This window comes from Ranitomeya variabilis, chromosome 2 (genome assembly GCF_051348905.1).
Source record: "Ranitomeya variabilis isolate aRanVar5 chromosome 2, aRanVar5.hap1, whole genome shotgun sequence".
NCBI classification, from domain to species: Eukaryota; Metazoa; Chordata; class Amphibia; order Anura; family Dendrobatidae; genus Ranitomeya; species Ranitomeya variabilis.
Genome location: NC_135233.1, coordinates 987,492,706 through 987,517,241, shown reverse-complemented (window position 1 = coordinate 987,517,241; position 24,536 = coordinate 987,492,706). Strand labels below are relative to the sequence as shown.

The window sequence follows — 24,536 nt, the reverse complement described above, 5'->3', positions numbered from 1 at the left end:
TACATGGAAAAAACAATGCATTAATTTCGATCCGTGTATAACTGACTCCAATAATAATTAAAAAACTGTCTATGAGCTGATCTTCTTGCCATAATAACAAATGTACCATAAATCTTGATGTTTTCAGCCATAGAATTTTGTCACTTGCACTTAAAACGAATAAAAATGACCTTTATTCTTTTCTGCTGTACCTACAGATTTACTGTCCTGGAGTGCTTTGTGGTTTTTAATCCTTAGTGTTATTCCACTGAATTTTACTAAATCAAGTAAGTATGCTAGCAAAGTTCAATCAATCGAGTTGTCCCATTTGAGAAATAATATTGGGGTTACAGTGGGCATACAGTTGTTATTTATCAGTCTATTTATCTTGCACCATTTGTTTTTATTCTCCACCCCCCCCAACTAGAAAACAGTTCCATAAAGGACATCTGTAGTAAGATTAACCCCCTGCCTATATTCCCCAAAAACTGCATTTATGAGCTTGCAGGTCTTTGAACTGTAAATCAATCAACACCTTTCTATCCTCTATCTGTTGTTGCATTCCTAAGCAAATAATGAGTGGTCTGCGGCCACATTATGCAAAGACACAGCATGAATTAATAACTAATAAGTGTTCTGAGGGTTCCCTTACAGTCGCCATATAACAAGATCTCTAGATAGTGGAGACAATTAGATCAGCTAACCCTGTACCATGTAATGGGATTTCTAACTGTTGCTGTGTTGTTGTGGATAGATGGACAGTGCCAGTGTCAATATTTTGTTAACAGATCGTTTGGTCCCACATTAATCGATGGGTGTGAACTGAAGTGTTAAGGTACCGTTACACTAAACGACTTACCAATGATCACGACCAGCGATACGACTTGGCCGTGATCGTTGGTAAGTCGTTGTGTGGTCGCTGGGGAGTTGTCACACAGTCAGCTCTCTCCAGCGACCAACAATCAGGGGAACGACTTCGGCATCGTTGAAACTGTCTTCAACGATGCCGAAGTCCCCCTGCAGCACCCGGGTAACCAGGGTAAACATCGGGTTACTAAGTGCAGGGCCGCGCTTAGTAACCTGATATTTACCCTGGTTACCATTGTAAAAGTAAAAAAAAAAAAAACAGTACATACTCACATTCTGATGTCACCGCTGTGCTCTGCTTTACGGCCGGCGCTGACAGTCAGTGCAGGAAGCTCTGAGCAGCAGCGCGTAACCCTGTGGACGCCGGGGGACGTGACAGACATCAGAATGTGAGTATGTGTTTTTTTTTAATACTTTTACAATGGTAACCAGGGTAAATATCGGGTTACTAAGCGCGGCACTGCGCTTAGTAACCCGATATTTACCCTGGTTACAAGTGAACACATCGCTGGATCAGCGTCACACACGCCGATCCAGCGATGTCAGCGGGTGATCAGCGACGAAATAAAGTTCTGGACTTCTAGCTCCGACCAGCGATATCACAGCGGGATCCAGATCGCTGCTGCGTGTCAAACACAACGAGATCGCTATCCAGGACGCTGCAACGTCACGGATCGTCGTCGTTCTCGCTGCAAAGTCGCTTAGTGTGAAGGTACCTTTAGTACAAAATCACCAACCGAAGCACTATACCAAATAAACTATAACTAAAAGTTAACTTTTAATTTTAGAGACGACAACAATACACAATACATAAAAACTATGACAAACAGATTTCGGCCAAGAAGATCTCCTGTTAAGCCAAAAAAGATGGGGCAGTGCAAAGTAACCCCAATACGCCACTGTTAATTCCCTACCTTTCTGTGGAGGTTGGCACCCTAGAACCTGCGCTGTGACTCCCCCGCTCACCGTCGACTCCCCCTATTGCACCCTAGTAGACCCTAAAAAGTGTGGCGGAGGACAGAGGCAAACAGCAGATATAAGGGTTCAGAAAATGAAAAAAAATATATACTAAAGGTGCATCCAGATCAAAATGGCAGTATAAATAAGGAAGGAGTGACATAAATATTGCACCTATTCCCAAATGTCAAATGGTCAGAAGGTGACAGAATAATAATATTAGACTAATTCCCAACCATCTATTGCACCTAGTAGTGGTAAACTCATAGACAAAAGGATTAATGGTACTCGGAGGGGAGGGGGGTATGAAGGGTTATTGGGTTATTTAAGTGTTAGTATACAATAGAATCGAAATATTGTCCAACCAGGAGGAGACATCTTCCTGTACACTAAAATAAGGCTAATTGAGTAATGAACCCACGAAGGGACTGTAAAAATTTAATTTGATTAACAGCTTAGAAGTAATAGGAAGTCTATACAATGGCCAATACAGACACTGTGGTTTTAAATAGCACACAATATTAAGTTAAAAAATAAAAGTTATATTTTAATTATTTTAGAATCTTTAGTAAGGGTTTATTTGCCTTATAGCAAATTGTAAATAAGTGTGAAGTACCCTACGCTGATTCTCTTGAACAGTTGAGGAGTGTGCATGTGTACTCACTACTAACATGATACATACATGACTCATATTCTCAGGATTGGAGGAACTGGGGCCAGGGGTGGGAACCCAGCAATCACATACCTATCACCTATGGATAGGTGCTATCATACAAAATAAATGTTGCTACAAAAATGTCAATAAAGTTGATTTATAGTATATTTGGGGAAGCAGAGGAAACAAGCAATCATACGACAATCATATATCATGTATTTCTCTATTTGTAGTCTTTTTTAGTAAACAGGATGCAAATCGTGTGCTAAAGATTCAGAAACGGGCAAATACTATTATGGAGGAACTCAGACCAGGAAACCTAGAGAGAGAATGCTACGAGGAGAAGTGTGACTTTGAGGAGGCCAATGAGATTTTTGAGACTCGGGAAGATACAGTAAGACACGACAAGTGATACCTGTTCTATAGATATGCTTTATAGATCCCATTTTCAGATATTCTTCTTTTTTTTCCAGCTGAACTTTTGGACAGTTTACTTTGGTAAGACAAACAGAATAAAACACAGTATATACAGTACTTACAGCTACACGTGTAACAGTCCACCTCAATAATTAAGGGCCACGTCTTTTGTAGATGGGGATCAATGTCTCCCAAATCCTTGTACAAACGGTATTTGCAAAGATGGAATAGGGAAATTTGACTGCATCTGCCCCCGAGAATGGGAAGGAAAACTTTGTTCTCATGGTGAGTGTCTCTAGACCATGTTTCTAAATATATTGAGTAGCAAATGTATTATTTTCATTCATCTTTTCCTCTCTATCGATAGATAGATGGATAGATAGAACCACACAGTATCTTCTATATCCACGTTGCTCTGGACCAGGAATCATGAATGCACAGTGACTCCTCACATCCCCACTTGGTGTTATGTTGCTGGTGTCACACTGTCAGTGGTCACTCTTCCATTACATCCCCATTTTCTGAAGTTGGTTAAGAGGGACAATAATGTCCTATCTTTTACATTAATTTATAAAGACATTGGGTTTATACTAACAACACCCATATTTATCTTATTTATCTATGTATATTCTGCCACTGTACCATGTAGTAGCATAAGACATTGTCCCTGAAAGTGTCATAAAGTACCCACATGGTTCTGTACTTTTCACACAAAGAGGCATACTTAGGCATAAATAGTATGGAGTGGGGCTTCTAATCTCAGGTCCCTGCCCCAAGTTTTATACTTACCGCCACCGTCTTCACATTCTATCGCCACCACTCCCGTCGGTCTCCAACAGTTTGTGATTGTTACTTCTGGCTTCCACACAGTCTGAAGTTGCAGTCACAAGATGACCGGTGGGGGCTGAAGCGGCGCTGGTGGGGACCTAAGTTAAAATCCCACCATGGACACCATCTGTAAGGCATTTGTATGTTCTTCCCATGTTTACGTGGGTTTCCTCCAGGTTCCCCAGTTTCTTTCCACAGTACAAAGAGATACTGAAAGGGAATCTAGATGAAACATTCCAATCCTTGGGCAGTTTGCACTTACCTGACCTGCAGTTTTTCCACCTCTTAGTTCATTTATTAAACCAGACAGATTACATGAGAATATTGGGTGGGCTGGGAAAAAAGTTACAATAGTTTACTTTACGTGCAGGACACGAGAAAAATCATCTTTTTGATCATCTGGACATTCGTGAAGAACTTGGACTTCTTCCAAATACAAAGTTCTGATTCTTAAACGTTTGGCGGGACTTCCTGGCTGAGCTGAGTAATATAGAGTTGCACACAATTTAGTTTATTTTTATTTGTGTGTGTAAATAGCTTTTGAAATGTAACCAGCATTCATAGAGAGAGCCTGGGAGTCCTCCACCTCACAGCCACAGTGATTGACAGCTTTTACTGTGTGCATGAAGAGCTGACAATCAGCTGTGGATTAGGAAGGCGACACTGACAAGTTTGGCAGCAGGTATTTACATGAAAATGCTAAGGAAAATCATAAAAACTATTTATCCCAAGTTCACCTTCTTTCCTGCCTTTTTCACTGTAACCAACATTGCTGTCAGGTGCACTAAAATAGAAGACCTCACAGAACCTAAGGGACCCCCAGAGAACTATATTTCAATAAATAAAATAGAAGGGGTTTAGGAAGATTGCAAAATATAATTATTCCTAAATAATATCCTATAATTATTAAAAAATCATGTTATCCCTTATACATTGGATAGCAGATAACATGCGGGTCTCTAGGGATCTGACTGATGAGACCCCAGCTATCCCAAGATCGAAGTTCTTGAACCACAAGAACAATGCTCTGTAACCCTATCAGGAGTGGAGCATAGTGCACATCCGAGGCCTGCACTCGATTTATTGTTTATGGGACTGACGGAAATAGCTGTGCGTTATACTCCGCAATCCTATAGACGATGAATTAAGCAAAGGCTGAAGAAGGGCACCTCTGTTCAGTCCTGATAGGGCTGCAATCCTATAAACGATGAATGAAGCACAGGCTGAAGAAGGGCACCTCTGTTCAGTCCTGATAGGGCTGCAATCCTATAGACGATGTATGAAGCACAGGCTGAAGAAGTGCACCTCTGTTCAGTCCTGATAGGGCTGCAAAGAGTCCCAGTGATCAAACCCCCAGCGATCAGCAAGGTATCCCCTGTAACATGAATAGGGAATAATTTGATTTCTTGGGAATAACCCTATAAAATAGAGAAAAGGAATTTGGAAGTTCTGTAGGTGATCAAAAAAGGTATAAAGTATTCCAAAGGGTGGTGGAGGTGCCTACTTAATATTTACAAACTAAGAGCAGGACAAATTTGCAATAACAGTTAAATATAGCTGAAAAATTGATTTATCAGATCTGTCAATGTTCATAAGAAGGTTCTTTTTATAAGTATGTGAACATTTTAATTTCTATATGTTTATATTCTTAACTTTCTCTTAACTTAGTAAAGATGCCTGGTAAATAACTTTGATCGGTGTGTAAGGTCCATCTCCTTGCCACCAATATCGATTCTGGGCTTTGTTGTTCAAGTTCTAGCAGAGATTTAGGGGTCTGTTGGGTACCATGAACCTATGAGACAGGACACCTCTCCTGCAAGTTACTACAGCCAAGTCCGCATAGCTTTTATGACTTCCCATTCTAAATCTATAGACATTAATAGGGAGTAGGTTCCCACTTTGCAGCTCCCACTCTTCTGCGAAGACTTTCCATTCGATTTTGGAAGTGTATGTGGGAGTTTTTGCCCTTTCATCTAGAAGAACATTTGTGAGGTCAGACACTGAGGGTGGGTGAAAGGACCAGGTACACAATCTCAACTGTAGTTCATCCCAAATGTGTTTGATGGAGTTGAGGTCAAGACTTTGTGTGGCCTGTCAAGTTCTTAAATCTACACCAAACTAACCCAACCATACGTGTATGGACCCTGTGCACCTCAACAGTCATGCTGAATGAGATAGGGGCCTTCTCCCAACTGCTCCCACAAAGTTAGAAGCTACAGTTATCCAAAATATCTTATGCTGAAGCAATAAGATTCCCCTTCTCTGGAACTAAGGGTTGTGACAAAACACTCCGGGATCGCCTTTGCTGGGGTCAAAGGTCACGTGGTTTGTGCATTAAACTCTAAGGCATACAGCAGGATTCTGAGTAGACTGACCGTAGGTCAGGTTTATTAACGTGAAAGCAATCATAAAACAAAACATAAACATAAATCCTTGCCTGTCCGGCACTAACTAAACAAACACGTTCCTAACTAACAACTGGGGGGCTTCTCCCACCCAGCTAACATTACACAGTGCATGAGCACAGCTCCCACTCACGTTTGTCTCACACAGACAGGCATTCTGTGTGCCCCAGGCTGACACCTGAAACCTCCAGCTGGTCAGCCTTTATTCCTGCACTTATTAACCCCTCGGTATCCTGAAGATACTGAGCGGCCTAATTCACATAGGACAAATACCTGGGCGAGATATACCTGCCCCCGACTACCAGACCGACATGACTCTTACAGGGTCCTATGCCGAACCTTGAAAAACAACCTCATAGCATTATTCCTCATCCACCAAACTTTACAGTTGGCACGATGCAATCAGGCAGGTAAAGTTCTCCAGACATGACCAATCCCAGACACCAAATAGAGAAGCCTGATTCATCACTGCATAGAACACGATTGTTTGACTAAATATACCGGGGTAATTTTCAAGGTGATCATTTTTATGTGGCCTTCGGATGATGGTAGAAATTTCCAAATGGCCCACCCCTGATTTAATGGCTCAGTTTCTGTGATTTCTAAACACTTCCGCTTTTTCTATAATGCCACGCACTGCTGATCCTGGAATATATAGGAGGAAAGAAATGCCATGGACTGACTAGTTACATCGGTGGCCTCCTATTACAGGACCACACTGGCATCAGTAATCTCTTTGGCACATCACAAAAGTTAGCAAAGACAGACAGCATGGTGCAGGGCTGGAGTTTATACACCTGTCATGTGGCGATGTAACGGAGTGAAAAAACAGAAATCAATGATTACGAAGTGTGTCGCACAACTTCTGTTCATAAAGTGGATATTTATATATTGGTCATCTGAAATATTGATTGTAAGATCTCTCTGTTCAACCTTTCTAATACTAACTCATTGTTCTTCCTTATAGAGGTGGCCTATTTCAACTGCTCCATTAATAATGGAGGCTGCAACCACTTCTGTATAGAAGCTGAGAACAGTACGTCTCGCCGCTGCAGCTGTGCTTCAGGGTACAAGCTAGGTAACGATTTTCGCACTTGTCAACCAGCAGGTAAGTTTGTCCACAGATTTTTGGTCCTCATCTCTTCCACAGACTGTTTTAATTTTCCTGATGAATATACAACAGGTAAACTATCAATTTTTATGACTAACACACCAGATTGGGATCAACTGAATTATATGCTATTTACAAATTTCCTATTGGCCTGTATATTAAAACACAATTATTATCTAAACTAGTGGTGTAGAACCTCCAGCTCGAGAGCCATTTGCGGCCCCCAATGTAATTATTTCTAGCCCCGTATACATTTCCGGGGTCCACAGTGCTTGGCTGGCAGTCCCATTTTGCCATTTGCAGTCCATTTAATTTCTTCTTACACTGTGAGAACGCACATACAGCATTTAACTACTGAACACTGTGGCTCATGCAATGAAGGATTATGTCCTCATGCCAGCCATTGCCAGCATCAGGACATTCTATGCCAACAAAGTTAGTGCACTCTCCACTCCCATCCTGATAATGAAAGCAGCAGACATAATGCATTGTCTCCTATGTGATGTATATGCCCCAGTTCTAGTGTCTCCTATGTTATGTATTTGCCCCATCCCCAGAATCTCCTAAGGTATGTGATGTGTATGCCCCATTCTCAGTGTCTCCTGTGTGATATATATTCCTCAATATGTGTCGTCTATGCCCCAGTGTCTCTTATGTGATGTATATGCCCCAGACTGTGTATCCTGTGTTATGTATATGCTCAAGTGTCTTCTATGTGATGCATATGCCCCAGTGTCTCCTATGTGATGTATATGCCCCAGTGTCTCCTATGTTATGTATATGCCCCAGTGTCTCCCATGTGATATATATATGCCCCAGTACCTGTGTTTCCTATGGGATGTATATGGCCCAGTGTCTCCCATGTGATCTATATATGGCCCAGTGCCTACTATTTGATGTATATGCTCCAGTGCATGTGTCTCCTATGTGATGTATTTGCCCCCAGCCCTTCCTGTGATGTACATGCCTCAGTATCTCCTATCTGATGTATATTCCCCGATGCCTGTGTTTCCTATGTGATGTATATGCCTCAGTGTCTCCTATGTGATATATATATATATACTGTATCTATATATGCCCCAGTGCCTACCATGTGATGTATATGACTCAGTCTCCATGTCTCCTATGTGATATATATGTATTAAAATATAAGCAAGTGCTTCCTCTTGGTATAAACTTAGCAGGTTTTAACTATTTTGATTGCATTAAATTCCTGTCTAATTGCAGTAACACATGCTGTCAAAGGGGTTTCCATTTGTTACTTTATAAAAAATAAATAAAATGTGTCATGGCCAACTTAATGGGATATACAGTAATGGCCAAAAGTGTTGGCATCCTTGAAATTGTTTCAGAAAATGTATTTGTTCCAGAAAAATATTGCAATTACACATGTTTTGTTATACACATGCTTATTTCCTTTGTGTGTATTGGAACACACAAAAAAACAGAAAAAAAACAAACTGGACATAATTTCACACAAAACCCCCAAATCAGCCTGACAACATTGTTGGCACCCTCAGCATAATATTTGGTTGTGCACCCTTTGGAATAAATAACTGCAATCACTTCCTATAACCATCAACACACTTTTTACACCTCTGAACTGGAATTTTGGACCGCTCTTCTTTTGCAAACTGCTCCATGCCTTTCATATTTGAAGGGTGCCTTCTCAAAACATCAATTTTAAGATCTCTTCACAGGTGTTCAGTGGGATTTAGATCTGTACTCATTGCTGGTCACTTCAGAACTCTCTAGTGCTTTGTTCCATCCATTTCTGTATGCTTCTTCAGGTATGCTTGGGGTCATTTTCCTGCTGGAAGACCCCTGACCTAGGACACAAACCCAGCTTTTTGACACTGGGCACTACATTGCAACTCATAATCATTTGGTAATCTTCAGATTTCATGATGCCTTGCACACAGTCAAGGCACCCAGTGCCTGAAGCAGCAAAACAACCCCAAAACATTTTTGCACCTCCACCATATTTAACTGTAGGTACTGTGTTCTTTTCTTTGTAGGCCTCATTCTGTTTTCGGTTATCAATAGAATGGTGTGCTTTACCATAAAACTCTATCCTGGCCTCATCTTGTCCACAAGACGCTTTCCCAGAAGGATTTTGGCTTACATACATTTTGGCAAACTGTAGTCTAGCTTTTTTATGTCTCTGTGTCAGCAATGGGGCCCTCCTGGGGCTCCTGCTATAGCATTTCATTTAATTCAACTGCCAAGAGATAGTTTACATTGACACTGATGCACCCTGAGCCTGCAGGACAGCTTCAATTTCTTTGGAACTTGATCAGAGCTACTTATCCACCATCCTGACTATCCTGCATTTCAACCTTTCATGAATTTGTATCTGCCGTTCACATCCAGGGAGATTAGCTACAGTGCCATGTGTTGTAAACTACTTGATTATGTTGCGCACTGTGGACAATGATCTCTGGAGATCGACTTGTAACCTTGAAATTGTTGATATTGTTCAACAATTTTTGTTCTATCATCCTAAGACAGTTCTCTTCTCCTCTTTATGTTCTCCATGCTTAATATGGCACAAACAGACACACAACGCAAAGATTGAGCTGACTTCTCTCCTTTTTTTCTTGTTTCAGGTGTTATTTTCCTATTGTCCTCACCTGTTACTTGCCACAGGTGAGTTTTAACAAGCATCACATGCTTAAAACCAAGTTATTTACCCACATTTTTGGAAGGGTGCCAACAATTTTGTCCTGCCCATTTTTGGGCTTTTTAGTGAAATTATGTCCAATTTGCCTTTTTTTGTGTTGTTCATATACACACAAAGGAAATAAACATGCATATAAGAAAACATGTGTAATTGCAATAATTGTCTGAGAGAAATACTTCATCTTCTGTAACAATTTCAAGGGGACCAACAATTCCCACCATGACTGTAAGTATAGCCATTTTATAATGACATTTTTGTCATTTTTTTTTTACTGAATATGTAATTAAATGTATGTATGTATGTATTTGTAGTCAATGAATGGGATTCCTCTTGTTTAAATCCAGAGGCTGAAAATCTTTCCTGGCCATGTAGTGATCACACATGTATGACGTCATACAGGTACATCATGGTCAATAGCACTCTGTCTTGTGAAGAGTTGTGAGTCTGTATGATCATGATATGACCATAGCAGGTTTTCAGCCTCTGGGATGTTCCTATTCAATAACTGTAAGTAGAGATCTTGAAAACTGTGAAGAATTGATACAAAAATTATTAAAAAATTAGCAAAACTAGTATAGTATAAGCAAACAATGTAACCCATCTTTGAACAGAGCCACCATCGGGATTTTGAGATCCCCATACAACAAATGATTCTAGGCCTTGGCCAAAGGCTAACAACTATACTGTATATGTACTATATTTGTAAGAATATCAACCAAAAGAGGACAAACAGAAAAATTCCCTAACATCACAATTTATATTGTTTTCATTACAATCCACTTGACTTAACCACAATCAAAAACCATTGATACACAGATCCATGTTAATGAGCAGGGGCACCATTCTTGCATTGTTTATTTTGAGGGTGTCCACCTCTGTGGTCAGTCAGGGTTTTCAGGGACATAGTAGGAATATATCTGCCCTTACATCCCTACAGTACCTGGATTCGCTAGTTTACACCTGTCTTCCATGAAGATATATATCTGTGGATCAATGGGTTTTGTGTGTGGTTAAGTCAAGTGGATTTTAATGAAAATAATAAAATTGTGATTTTAGGGAATTTTTCTTTTAATTTTAGGCTCTGGTCAAACAACCCTCATTATCAGTCAAGTTCTGGAAAGTGATGGGAAGGACATTCATGTGTATAGTGGGGTCTTCGGCAGCTGACAATTCTTTTACTGACCTAAAAAAGCACTAAAGACAATTATTACTACAATACAGTGACATGCAAATAATAATGTCCCATGTGCCTACTTAATGCCACCTAAATAAATAATAATAATGCTTCAAATAATGCTATAAGTGCCCCCTTAGTGAATAATAATGCCCTATGTACCCTTGAATAAATAATAATTCCTCCTGAATGACCCCTGACAAGTAATATGCCTCCTGACTGGCTTCTTAAATGAAATCTGTTACCAGGTTTTTGCCATCTAATCATGAGAGCATTATAATATAGAGACATATACCCAAATTCCAGCCATGTGATACTTACTGGGCTGCTTGTTGTAGCTTTGATAATTTCTTGCTGATAAAACAATGATTTTATCACTAGAGGACTTGTAAACCAATCACCAGGTAGTCCAACCCCTCCCCAGCACTGATTGGCAGCTTTCTGCCTATGCACAGTGTACACAAAGCTGCCAATCAGTGGTGTGGGCGTGGTTATACAAAGCTCAGCATTCAGAGAACTGGGAGATATGCAGCAGATATCATGCTGCTCTCAGATAGTATAGTATAAACCTGGTGACAAATTCCCTTTACTCAGCTCCTCTTGCTTTAGAACATCCTGCCTGCAGATCAGACCCTATTTTCAAAATGACAGGTTCTCTTTAAGTTCTCTGTTTTTATGTAGTCAATCCCTGATGCAATTTTGACAATATTATATTTGATGGTTGACCAAGTCCTTATTTAGTCATGAAATTCCCTCCATAACAAGTATTAGTTTTTGCTTATTATTCTTATTCCAGTGGTGGTGAGGTGACAGTGGGGTCATTGCATGTTGTAAGCTTTCTTGAAGAGATGGGTTTTCAAGTTCCGTCTGAAAGTTCCAAGTGTGGTGGATTTATAAGACTTGTTGGGACCCGGGATTCCAGAGAATGATGGATATTCGGGAGAAGTCTTAGGCTACTTTCACACTAGCGTCGTGCGCTGCACGTCGCTATGCGACGTTGCGGCGCACCGACGCTAGCTGTGGAAGCGCCGCACAACCGGGGCAGCGGATGCTGTTTTTCAACGCATCCACTGCCCCATTGTGAGGTGCGGGGAGGCGGGGGCGGAGTTCCGGCCGTGCATGCGCGGTCGGAAAAGACGGGAACGACGCACCAAAAAACGTTACAAGCAACATTTTTTGGTGGCGACGGTCCGACGCAACACGACGCAACCGTCGCACGACGGTTGTGACGTGTGGCAATGCGTCGCACTGCGTCGTTAATAAAAGTCTATGGAGAAAAAACGCATCCTGCAAGCACTTTTGCAGGATGCGTTTTTTCTCCAAAACGACGCATAGCGACGTGCAGTGCACGACGCTAGTGTGAAAGTAGCCTAAGAGACAATTGCAGGAGGAACATTTGAGTGTGGAGGAAAGAAGAAGGTCTTGGGAGGACCTGAGAGAACATGAGTACATGTGGGAGGATATGAGATTAGTTCGGAGATAGATGGAGGGAACAGATTATGGATGGTATTGTGAGTTAATGTGAGTAGTTTCAACTGGACCCTTTGGGGAATTGTAAGCCAATGAAGGGATTTGTAGAGGGGAGAAGCAGAGGAGTAGCAAGGAGAGAAGTGGATTAGTTGGGCAGCAGAGTTAAGGACGGACTGGAAAGGTGTTAGCTAGGAGGCCACAGAGGACGATATTGCTGTAGTCAAGGCGTGAGATGATGAGGGCATGCACTAACATTTTAGTAGATTCAAGTTTGAGGATAGGACCGAGTCTGGATTTATTTTTGAGTTGGAGGTGGTAGGAGGTGTTAAAAACTTGAATGTGCAGTCTGAATGAAAGAGCGCAGAGTCAAGGGTTACTCCAAGGTAGTGGACCTCTGGTACATTGGAAAGCGTGATGTCATTTATTGTTATTGATAGTTCAGGTGGTGGAGTTGATTGGGATAGAGGAAAGTCGATTGAGTTCGGTCCTGCCTACATAGAGCTTTAGAAACCGTGATGAGAAGAAGGAGGATATGACTGATAGACACTCTGGCATTCTGGAAGGTAATGTCTGGGCCAGAGAGGTAGATCTGAGTGCCATCAGTGTATAGGTGGTACTGGAAACCATGGGACTTTGTAAGTTGTCCCAGGCTAAATATATAAATGGAGAAGAATAGGAGTCCCAAGACTGAGATGAGAAGCAGGGCGGGTGTTAGGACAGGGCAAACTAGTCATTTACCTTGGGCATCCACCACCCCAATGGCCCCTAGTCAGTGGCTAATAGCTGCAGACCACACGGCCACTATGGGGCCAAGTGCCTTCGCCGGTTCCAAGCACCCTGGCATTGCACATTCAACTGTATCGGCATCGTCAGGTGATGCTTCCTTTCCCATCATTTCACCTCTGCGTTTGACGCAGAAGGAGAGATGTCATCGCGCCACGCTTTGCCAGACAGTGGAGCTGCTAAGGAGACGCGCTGCAGAGGATGGAGCAGCGAGGAAACAGGGAGAGGTGAGTATTGTATTTTTTTTTTTAAATCAGTATGTTGTGGCCATAATACTGGAGGACTAAGTGGTGTGCATTATGTTAAATACAACTAAAATGTTTTTGTGTCAGCAATATGTGAGCATTTGGGGCACCACTTTAACCCCTTACAGACATTGGGCATAATAGTATGCCGATGACAGTATCCCTCCCTTTCATGTGCGCTCCGGCAGTGAGCCCACATCTTTCTGGGGACATGTCAGCTGTTTTAAACAGCTGACATGTGCCCGCAATAGCCGCAGGTGGAATCAAGATCCACCCGCGGCTATTAACTAGTTAAATTACGCTTCCGGCAATCGCGCCGGAAAAACGCACACCGGTGACCTGTGTCACGTGATCGCGGGTCAACGGTGGGTCGGCATGACAACCCGAGGTCTCCTGTCAGTGTCAGTTTGCTGTGAGCGCCACCCACTGGTCAGCACTCATAGCAAGTCAGCAATTCTACTACATAGAGGCGATCTGACCATCGCCTCTATGTAGCAGAGCCAATCGTGTTGTGGCAGCTTCTAGTCTCCTATGGAGACTATTGAAGCATGGCAAAAGTAAAAAAAAAATGTTTTTAAAAATATAAAAAAAAAAATGTAAAAAATATACCGTAGTTCAAATCACCCCCCTTTCGCCCCATTCAAAATAAAACAATAAAAATAAAGTCAAACCTACACATATTTGGTATCACCGTGTCCAGAATCACCTGATCTATCAATAAAAAAAGGCATAACCTGATCGCTAAACAGCATAGCGATAAAAAGACAAAATTACGTTTTTTTGGTCGCCGCGACAGTGCATTAAAATGCAATAAGGGGCGATCAAAAGATCGTATCTGCACCAAAATGCTATCATTAAAAATGCCATCTCGGCACACAAAAAATAAGTCTAACCTGAGATCACGAAAAATGTAGACTCTATGGGTATCGGAAAATGGCACCTTTTTTTTTTACAAATTTTGGATTTTTTTTTCACCAGTTAGATAAAAAAAAAAACTAGACATGTTTGGTGTTTATGAACTCGTAATGACCTGGAGAATCATAATCACAGATCAGTTTTAACATTTAGGGAACATAGTAAAAAAAGCCAAACAAAAAACAAGTGTGGGATTGCACTTTTTTTTGCAATTTCACTTCACTTGGAATTTTTTTCCCGTTTTCTAGTACACAACATTGTAAAACCAATGGTGCCGTTCAAAAGTACAACTCGTCCTGCAAAAATCAAGCCCTCACATGGCCATATTGACGGAAAAATTAAAAAGTTATGGCTCTGGGAAGAAGGAGCAAAAAATGAAAATACAATACCGAAATAAAGCTCTGGAGGTGAAGAGGTTAAACTTCTGCCACTTTGTCTTAAACCGGCCCTGATGTGAAGGTAGAATTGGAATGGGAGATGCTGAAGGTGCGGTTAGTAAGGTAAAAGAAGATCCAGGAGAGGACAGAGTCTTTCATGCCAAGGGAAGAGAGGATCTGTAGTTGTAAGGAGTGGTCGACTATGTCAAAAGCAGAGGACTGGTCTAGAAGGAGTGTAGAGAACTGTCTTTTAGCTTTGGTGCTAAGTTATTAGTAATATATAATATAAGGCATAACATAGTAATTTACTTATTAATGGACTGACTGTGTGGAAATCATTTTTGTCATCATGTAAGTATAAACATACCATACTTCATACCGCCATGTATTCCTTATGAGATTGTGCTCAGAATATATCTTCAGTTGCTCGGTTGCTCCTTTAGTGCATATGGTTATGAGAAGAGAAAGACTCCCACAGGGGGGATAAAAATTAAGAATTAGTGGCATTTGATAAGAACTTGTCCTTGTTTTGCAGGGGACTTTCCTTGTGGTAAAATGAAAATTTTCAACTCTGACTATTCAGCTCGCCTCACCGGAGCAAAAAAAGGACGTAAGGGAGACAGTCCTTGGCAGGTCAATACATCTAGATTTTTTCCTACGATATAATATTGTTGAATTTAAAGGGTTGATCCGATACCCAAAATGTCCGTACTAATTATTAGAGTTGAGTGAATTTGTTTGGCTCCCTCCTTAGGCCGGAGTCACACTGGCGAGTTTTACGGACGTAAGAGCGCAGAAACTACGTCCGTAAAACTCGCATTACATACGGCACAATGCTTCTCAATGGGGCTGCTCCCATCAGCCGTATATTACGGTTCAGTATTATACGGCTTTCTACTGCCGTACAAAATCGCAGCATGCTGCGTTTGTCAGCGTATTGCGCAAAAAAATCGCTAATGAAAGTCTATGGGGGCGAGAAAAATACGGATTCCACACGGACCTGCAGTGTGACTTGCGAGAAATACGCAGCGGTGTTAGTGAAAAGTCGGTAATTCAATTGCCGGCTTTTCATTTCTCCTGCACAAACCCGACAGGATATGAGACATGGTTTACATACAGTAAACCATCTCATATCCCCTTTTTTTTTGCATATTCCACACTACTAATGTTAGTAGTGTGTATGTGCAAAATTTCAGCGCTGTAGCTGCTGAAATAATAAAGGGTTAAATGGCGGAAAAAATTGGCGTGGGCTCCCGCGCAATTTTCTCCGCCAGAATGGTAAAGCCAGTGACTGACGGCAGATATTAATAGCCAGGAGAGGGTCCATGGTTATTGGCCCCCCCGTGGCTAAAAACATCTGCCCCCAGCCACCCCAGAAAAGGCACATCTGGAAGATATTTCTGGCACTTGGCCACTCTCTTCCCACTCCCTGTAGCGGTGGGATATGGGGTAATGAAGGGTTAATGCCACCTTGCTATTGTAAGGTGACATTAAGCCAGATTAATAATGGAGAAGCGTCAATTATGACACCTATCCATTATTAATCCAATTGTATGAAAGGGTTAAAAAACACACACACACATGATTTAAAAGTAGTTTAATGCAATAAACACAGCGGTTGTTGTATTAATTTATTGTTCTCTCAATCCATCAGGAACACCCTCGCTTGGAAAAATAATAAACGCACAAGATACATACCTTCTGGTGAACCGTCTCGTCCCACGAAGTAATCCATCTGAAGGGGTTAACTAATATTACAGGCAGGAGCCCTGCTAAATGCAGCGGTGCTCCGTGCCTGTAATCCTCCGGCGAATGAATGAAATGTAGGTCATTGACCTACATTTCCTTCAGTCGCGGTGATGCGCCCCCTGGTGGATGTCCTCATATGACCTGGAGCGTGGGAAAAAGTTCCCAGGCTGCAGTTCATGAGAACATCCACCAGAGGGCGCATCACCGCAACTCAATGTAAGTATAGATCACTGCTTTCCTTTCAGCACCCGGGGATTACAGGCACGAGCGAGTGGTTTATCGCAGCTCTGCCTGTAATATTAGTTAACCCCTTCAGATGGATTACTTCGTGGGACGAGACGGTTCACCAGAAGGTATGTATCTTGTGCGTTTATTATTTTTGCAAGCGAGGGTGTTCCTGATGGATTGAGAGAACAATAAATTATTACAACAACCGCTGTGTTTATTGCATTAAACTACTTTTAAATCATGTGTGTGTGTGTTTTTTAACCCTTTCCAACAATTGGATTAATAATGGATAGGTGTCATAATTGACGCCTCTCCATTATTAATCTGGCTTAATGTCACCTTCCAATAGCAAGGTGGCATTAACCCTTCATTACCCCATATCCCACCGCTACAGGGAGTGGGAAGAGAGTGGCCAAGTGCCAGAATAGGCGCATCTTCCAGATGTGCCTTTTCTGGGGTGGCTGGGGGCAGATGTTTTTAGCCACGGGGGGGCCAATAACCATGGACCCTCTCCTGGCTATTAATATCTGCCCTCAGTCACTGGCTTTACCATTCTGGTGGAGAAAATTGCGCGGGAGCCCACGCCAATTTTTGCCGCCATTTAACCCTTTATTTTAGCAGCTACAGCGCCCAAATTTTGCACATACACACTACTAACATTAGTAGTGTGGAATATGCAAAAAAAAGGGGATATGAGATGGTTTACTGTATGTAAACCATGTCTCATATCCTGTCGGGTTTGTGCAGGAGAAATGAAAAGCCGGCAATTGAATTACCGGCTGTTCACAGATATCGCGCTGAATTAAATATAAATACAGAATATATATATATGTGTCTCAATGACATATATATATATATATATATATATATATATATATATATATATATATATACTGTATATATGTTTTCCCTAACATTTGAGCACATAAATCCATTAGATGTCGGTTTTGCAAGCCTGCGCGAAAATCTCGCAGTACGGATGCCATACGGATTACATACGGAGGATGCCATGCGCAAAATACGCTGACACACCCTGACTACGGATCACTATTTTGGGAACATTTCTCCGTATTACGGCCGTAGTACGGACGTAAAAAACGGACCGTATTGTCTTACGCCGAGTGTGACGCCGGCCTTATTCGGCAAGCGATAGCGCTTGCCAAATAAGCTGCAGAGGACCGCGCAGGCTGATCAGCTGTCTGGCTCCGAAGCTGCATATGTCGCGGCTGAGTCACAGCACATGCATGGAGAGCCTGTTTGTTGGATTCTCCATGCATGTGCTGTGACTGTGACACAGCCGCGACACATGCAGCTGTGGCGCCGGACAGGTGATCACCCGGCGTGCTCCATGTATCCGAGTTCCCTCTGCAGCTTATTCGGTAAGCGCTACAGCTTGCCGAATAAGAGGGAGCCTGAAGTTCGCTCAACTCTAGTAATTATACATTTTTACACCCTAGAACACATCCGCATGTGTCTTGATTTCCTATCTTTAACATTGTAGACGCAGGTGCATGCGTTCGCCCGTGTTTGCTTACACGTGTATTTTCGCGGTGTGCGGCAGACGCACCATGTTAGAATTTTTTGGCGTCAAATTTCCGCTGCCATACGCATGCGGACGCTGGCGGAAGGAGTGCATCAAAACAACGCATTACAGTTTATGGGAAAGCATAGGAATGCAAGGACATGCGTTCGCTTGCGTTTGCACAAGGTCCTGTATACAGAAATCCCATGTGTCAAGGAAATTCTCGTTGCTAAATTTTTTCATAACAAACGCATGCGCATAAACAACGCGAACGCATGAAAAACGCGCACAAACGTTGCATTTTTTTATCCGTCATGCGGTTGCGTCCAACACGCTGCGGACTCAATGGCAAATGTGAACCTAACCTTACTGTAGCGCTGTCCCCAATGGCGTCCAGGGCCAATAGGGGTGATAGATTCTACATGGACGTGAGTGCAGCCCCCTGTGACGTCCCGTTTGAGACTCTAACACGAAACGCCACAAGTAGTGAAATAAAAAATTTGCAGGATGGGGAGGAGAGTAGGGAATGTTATAATACAGCTAATTATAAAAGTAATTAGACTGTAAAAATAGATATTTAGAAAGGACATTTAACATACTGGACCAAACCTTTAAGTGCCTGTGTTAATAATGTTCACTTCTCATGCTACATTGCTGTTCTGTCACCTGTTTTAATGTGTTCAACAACATTAATAATAATTATGATAGAACAATATTGTGATATGTTTATCCCAGATAATAGATACTGTCTCCCTGGAATAAATCTGTGCTAATCCAGGGGTGGAGAACCTGTGGCCTGCATTGCAATTTTCTAAAGGCCCTAGTCAGATTCTCAGGGACTGCAGTGCTTGAGTCGCCAGCCCCGTTTTGCCAGCCACCAGCCCTTTAATTCCTCCGTACACTGTGAGCAATCACACCCAGTATTTACTACTGAATGCTGAGGCGTATGCAGTGAAGGATTATATCCCGATGGTGTCCAGTGCCAGCGTTAGGATGTTCTTTGTGGGCAGAGCTAGCGCGATTTGGGCTTACTATGCTCTAATGATGAAGCCAGCAGTCACAGTGTCTCCTATGTTATGTATTCACCAGCCGAACTGTCTCCTTTGTGATGTATATACACCAGTTCCAGTGTCTCCTATGTGGTGTATATACACCAGCCCCAGTGTCTCCTATGTAATATATGCAACAGCCCCAGTGTCTCCTATGTAATATATGCAACAGCCCCAGTGTCTCCTATGTAATATATGCAACAGCCCCAGTGTCTCCTATGTCATGTATGTACACCAACCCCAGTGTCTTCAATGTGAAGTATATACATTAGCCCTAAGGTCTTCCAGGTGATGTATATACACCAGCTCCACTATCTCCTATGTGATGTATATACACCAGCCTCAGAGTCTCCTATGAGATGTATATGCATCAGTGATTGTAAAAAACGAGCACTTTGGCAAATTACAGCTTATTAAAATTTGCAGCCGTTCTTGAGATGTTAACACTTTTTTCTTTTGTTTGCAGCTCTTGAGTTGGAGACCTACCAACCCTGCTGTCTAGCTTGTAAGCTTTGAAGCTGGCTGGGATTAAGAGATAACAGCAGGAGACAACAACAGGCTCCAGGGATCCTGGTCAGCTTCAAGACTGTGCTTACAATATTGATAGAAACGTGCTTGTAAGCACTGTGCAAGTCTCGTGACTAGCAGCAGGGGTCATCAGACGTATAGAATTTGCTCGCAGCACTCTTTAGTGGACAAAAAGCAGATTAGGGCTTTCCCCTATGTAGAGATGGAACATCCAAAATTCCAAGAAACCCATTTGGATAAAGCATGCATACAAATGTAGTGGACAGTGTCCAGCAGGTGATGAAACTTCAAAACATTTTTATTTTGCCATATACAGGATTCACCGTTTCGACCTGCTTGAAAAGGTCAAAACGTTGCATCCTGTATACGGCAAAATAAAAATGTTTTGAAGTATCGTCACCTGCTGGACGCGGTTGAGCAGCAGTGGTCAGTCTCCAAGGCAACAAGATGTAAACCAAAGAAAAAATTGTTAATGTCTCAAAAACAGCTGCAAATTTTAATGAGCAGCAAATTGGAAAATTGCTTGTATTAATTATTTGATACCTCACCATACTAATAACAGAAGACCAATTGTTCCTCTTATGTTTGCAGGCACTCCTACTTTATGAGAAGAAGATTCACTGTGGTGGAGTTCTGATTCACCCATCATGGGTTCTAACGGCAGCCCATTGTTTCAAACAGCCTGGAAAGTACTTTATCCGGCTCGGTAGGTACCCGTTGATGTATGTACTGTTTTATCTACAAGAAATACACGATTCTTACCACCCCGGCTTTCAAAATCCTAAACAATGCTTTCCAAAATGTATATCAATGGTCAATGTAATCTTAAATTAAGTATGTAATTATACATAGACAATATTAGACACTGGACAAAATATTGTCAGGTCTTGGTTGAGAAGTCAGCAGTCAATACTTACAAAAGCATATCAGATTGCATAGTATTTTCAGGTTGGTCAGAAAGCCCCTGCAGGAAAAATAAGGGGCCAATTCATCAAAGCTTTTATGCTAGAATAATTTGGCAGCTCTGCCAAAATAGGAGGATCTGGGGTGGGATGGGGCATTGCTACACCTGTACATCAAATTCATTACAAGTGCTGGTATTTCTTACATCAGAAATGGTACTCCAGTCACTAACAGAAGTAGCATTTCTAGCCAGAAGCACACCACTGAGAGGATGTGCCAAATTCATCAAGTGACAGGTGCCTCTTAATGAATTTGGCGCATCGTGCTCCAGTGAGCTCTTGCAACACCAATCTTAAAGGGAACCTGTCACGTGAAAAAAACGCTACTACCCTGTAGATATGGGGTTAATCTGCAGGGTTCTGAACCTGCCTTGTGAACACATTTAGAGCCTCGCTGCCGGGTGGACATGAACGTTATTCCTCCCAGTAACATTCAGGTTTCAGTCACTGAGGTGGGCCGGCACGGTTTCAGTCACTGTTCTGTGTATAGAGAGCAGCGGCTGCAACCATGCCCCAGGCTCTGACTGACAGCAGCTCACCATTAGGGACACCTGTCAGTCCGTGAAATGGGTACAGTTACAGCCACCGCTCTGTATACTGTACACAGAATGGTGACTGAACCCGCGCCAGCTCTGCCTCCGTGACTGAAACACGAATGAAGGTACTTTCCTCCTAGCAGCGGGAGTCTTAGTGCCGGCGCCGGGCAGGTGACACTAACTGCTTCCTGCTCCACCCTGTTGACTGGAAGTGAGCTACTACAGGGAGGGTATAAATTAGTTTCCTGCCTGTAGTGGAAATGAGGCATCCAGGCAGGATTTTAATTTTTTATCTGCAGGTTAACCCTATATTTGCAGGTAAAAAGTAATATTGGATGTCTCCAAATAAGAGACACTTATTCTCTGCCACCTCCTAACCTGATAATTTTATCTTAAAAACTGCTAAAATCTGCCTTGAGAAATGAGTCAGACTTTGTCCTTAATGACCAATCAGGTTACATCTTGGCCAGTGAGACACATAGATACAGTATTGCTGCTTCCTATGAAGTGTTTTATGTCTCCTTAATGCTTGATTCACAGCTACACTGCTCAGTACTGCCGTAGAATGTGTACTGCATGTTGCTCTGTCTTGGGATGTGCTGCAGAGAGATAAGGGAGCAGGATCGCATCTTCTCTTTGTGAAGTGTGTGGAAAAACATCGTACAGTATAAGTGTTTAACAGCTCAGAGAAAACTGAAAATGAGACATATTTTAGAGCCTGCATAGGGAAAAGCTGATGAGAAATGCAAAATACAAGTCATATAATGCCCAGAAATAATGTTATTCCTCAAGTACAGGCACGGCAGCTTTTTCTGAAAAATGACCTGATTTAGGCTGGCCATAGACATGAGGCTTACATCAGTTACATGGTTATCCAGCTTTAACTTATGGGAATGAAACATTTACTTACCCACATATTCATAAACAGCAGGTGCAATAGGGAGAAATTTAAAAAAATAATCATTTTCTAATATTCATCCAGTTATTAATCAGCAAAATATAACACAACAGGTCTAAATTTCATACTGATTATATCTGTCATTTGCATGAAAAAAAATGTCAAGTTAATAACTATTTATCATGTCTTTAGCAGTTTTACAGGAAAGTCTATAGCAGGTAATACCTTTCATTCACATATATCCCTTTGATCATATTTCTCTATAGGTGAATATGATCGCCGGACCCTGGAAGACACCGAGCAGCAAATGTTTGTAACTAAAATCATTACCCACCCTAATTTCAAAGCTGAGACTGTAGATAATGATATTGCTCTGCTACGTCTAAGTCAGCCGGCCGTCTATAGCAAGTATGTGTTGCCCATTTGTTTACCAAGTTATGGACTGGCCAGTAAGATACTGACACTTGAAGGAACAGAGACCATAGTGACTGGCTGGGGCAATCAAGAAGAATCGCATCGCAACCGATCTAACATTCTAAGCTACATACAGATTCCTATAGTACCCAACGAAAACTGTTCTACGGTCATGCAGAACCCTGTAACTGGTAATATGTTGTGTGCTGGGATGTTGGGGGACAATCAAGATGCATGTTCCGGAGACAGTGGGGGGCCCATGGTCACCTACTTTGGAGACACCTGGTTTCTGGTAGGGTTGGTGAGCTGGGGAGAAGGATGTGGTAGGCTGAATAATTTTGGAATATATACAAAGGTTAATAATTATCTTCCATGGATACAACAGCAACTGGCAAAATATGAAGCGGATGAGAAAAAGATGAAGTCACGTTCAACCAAGTCACCTAAAACCTGATAAGATTTCCTGTAATCTATCTTAATCAGTAAATATCAGCAAATTAAAGTTATTACATCCACTGTGTAGGCAAAACATTTTAATAAAATAGATAATTATAACAAATGTGGTTTTGAATGTTTTGGGTTTTTAAGATAAACCATATAGCAAAATGCCAAATGCTGAATTATTTGTGAATTAAAGGGATTATTTGTTTTTATAATGTCATCATAGTATAGAAAGATTCCCTCTGTGTAGTCAAGTGTTAATTAGTGATGAGCGAGTGTACTCATTGCTCGGGTTTTCCGAGCAAGCTCGGGTGATCTACGAGTATTTGATACTGCTTGGAGATATAGTTTTTATCACCTCAGTTGCATGATTTATGGCTTCCAGATATGCTGAATACATGTGAGGGATGCCTGTTTGTTAGAGAATTCCCACATGTATTCAGAAGCCGTAAATCATGCAACTGAGGCGATGAAAACTATATCTCCGAGCCACAACAAATACTCGGAGATCACCTGAGCGTGCTCGGGAAAACCCGAACGAGTATACTCGCTCATCACTAGTGTTAGGCTGCATGCACATGTTCAGGATTTTTCGCGTTTTTATAAAAACGCTTAAAAAACACATACATATGCATCCCATCATTTATAATGCATTCCGCAATTTCTGTGCATATGTTGCATTTTTTTCCGCAAAAAAAAAAAAAACGCATCGCGGTAAAAAACGCAGCATGTTCATTAATTTTGCAGATTTTTTCAGATTTCCCACCCTATTATTGCATTGGGAAATCTACGTAAAAAAAAAACGCAAAAAATCTGCAAAAAAAAATCGAGCAAAAAAGCGAGAAAAATGCCAAAAAAACGCATGCGGATTTCTTGCAGAAAATGTCCGATTTTGTTCAGGAAATTTCTGCAAGAAATCCTGACGTGTGCACATAGCCTAATTGTTACTAAAGCTTATAACAAGGAGAGTGATAAGCGGGCAGAAGGGTCGACAGTAGAAAGAAAAGACAATAAAGCAGATTCAGTCAGTAAAGATAGAGAAACTGTGTTCATGTATGCACACTACTTCAATAAATAATGGCACTCAGAGACTTTGAAATATCATTACTAAAACACAGCCATAATGTTGTTTCCTTGATTTGCCATCTCATGGGGAAATGGTGCATTACATGATGTCCATTGAAATGCTGCAAGCTTTGTATAATTCATGGAAATTATTATTATTTATTATTATAATGACATTTATAAATTAATAAAAACAAGAACAGTAATCTTCAAGAATACAAGTCACCACTGGTACAGGAGGAGAGAGGACCCTGCCCGTGAGGGCTCACAGTCTGTCA

The 24,536-nt window shown here is 41.7% G+C and overlaps 1 protein-coding gene across 1 annotated transcript in view; it reads left to right on the top strand.

Moving 5' to 3' along the window:
• PROC (protein C, inactivator of coagulation factors Va and VIIIa) overlaps positions 1-24,281 on the top strand; it is a 51,170-nt gene extending 26,889 nt beyond the window's left edge. Inside the window, exons 2-9 of the mRNA XM_077290937.1 lie at positions 198-266; positions 2,692-2,852; positions 2,932-2,956; positions 3,050-3,160; positions 7,076-7,216; positions 15,402-15,499; positions 20,534-20,648; positions 22,605-24,281. Coding sequence (XP_077147052.1) covers positions 198-266; positions 2,692-2,852; positions 2,932-2,956; positions 3,050-3,160; positions 7,076-7,216; positions 15,402-15,499; positions 20,534-20,648; positions 22,605-23,206 — 1,322 coding nt within the window. The 3' untranslated portion in view covers positions 23,207-24,281. The remainder of the gene's footprint in view (positions 1-197; positions 267-2,691; positions 2,853-2,931; positions 2,957-3,049; positions 3,161-7,075; positions 7,217-15,401; positions 15,500-20,533; positions 20,649-22,604) is intronic.
• Positions 24,282-24,536: the final 255 nt, after the last annotated feature.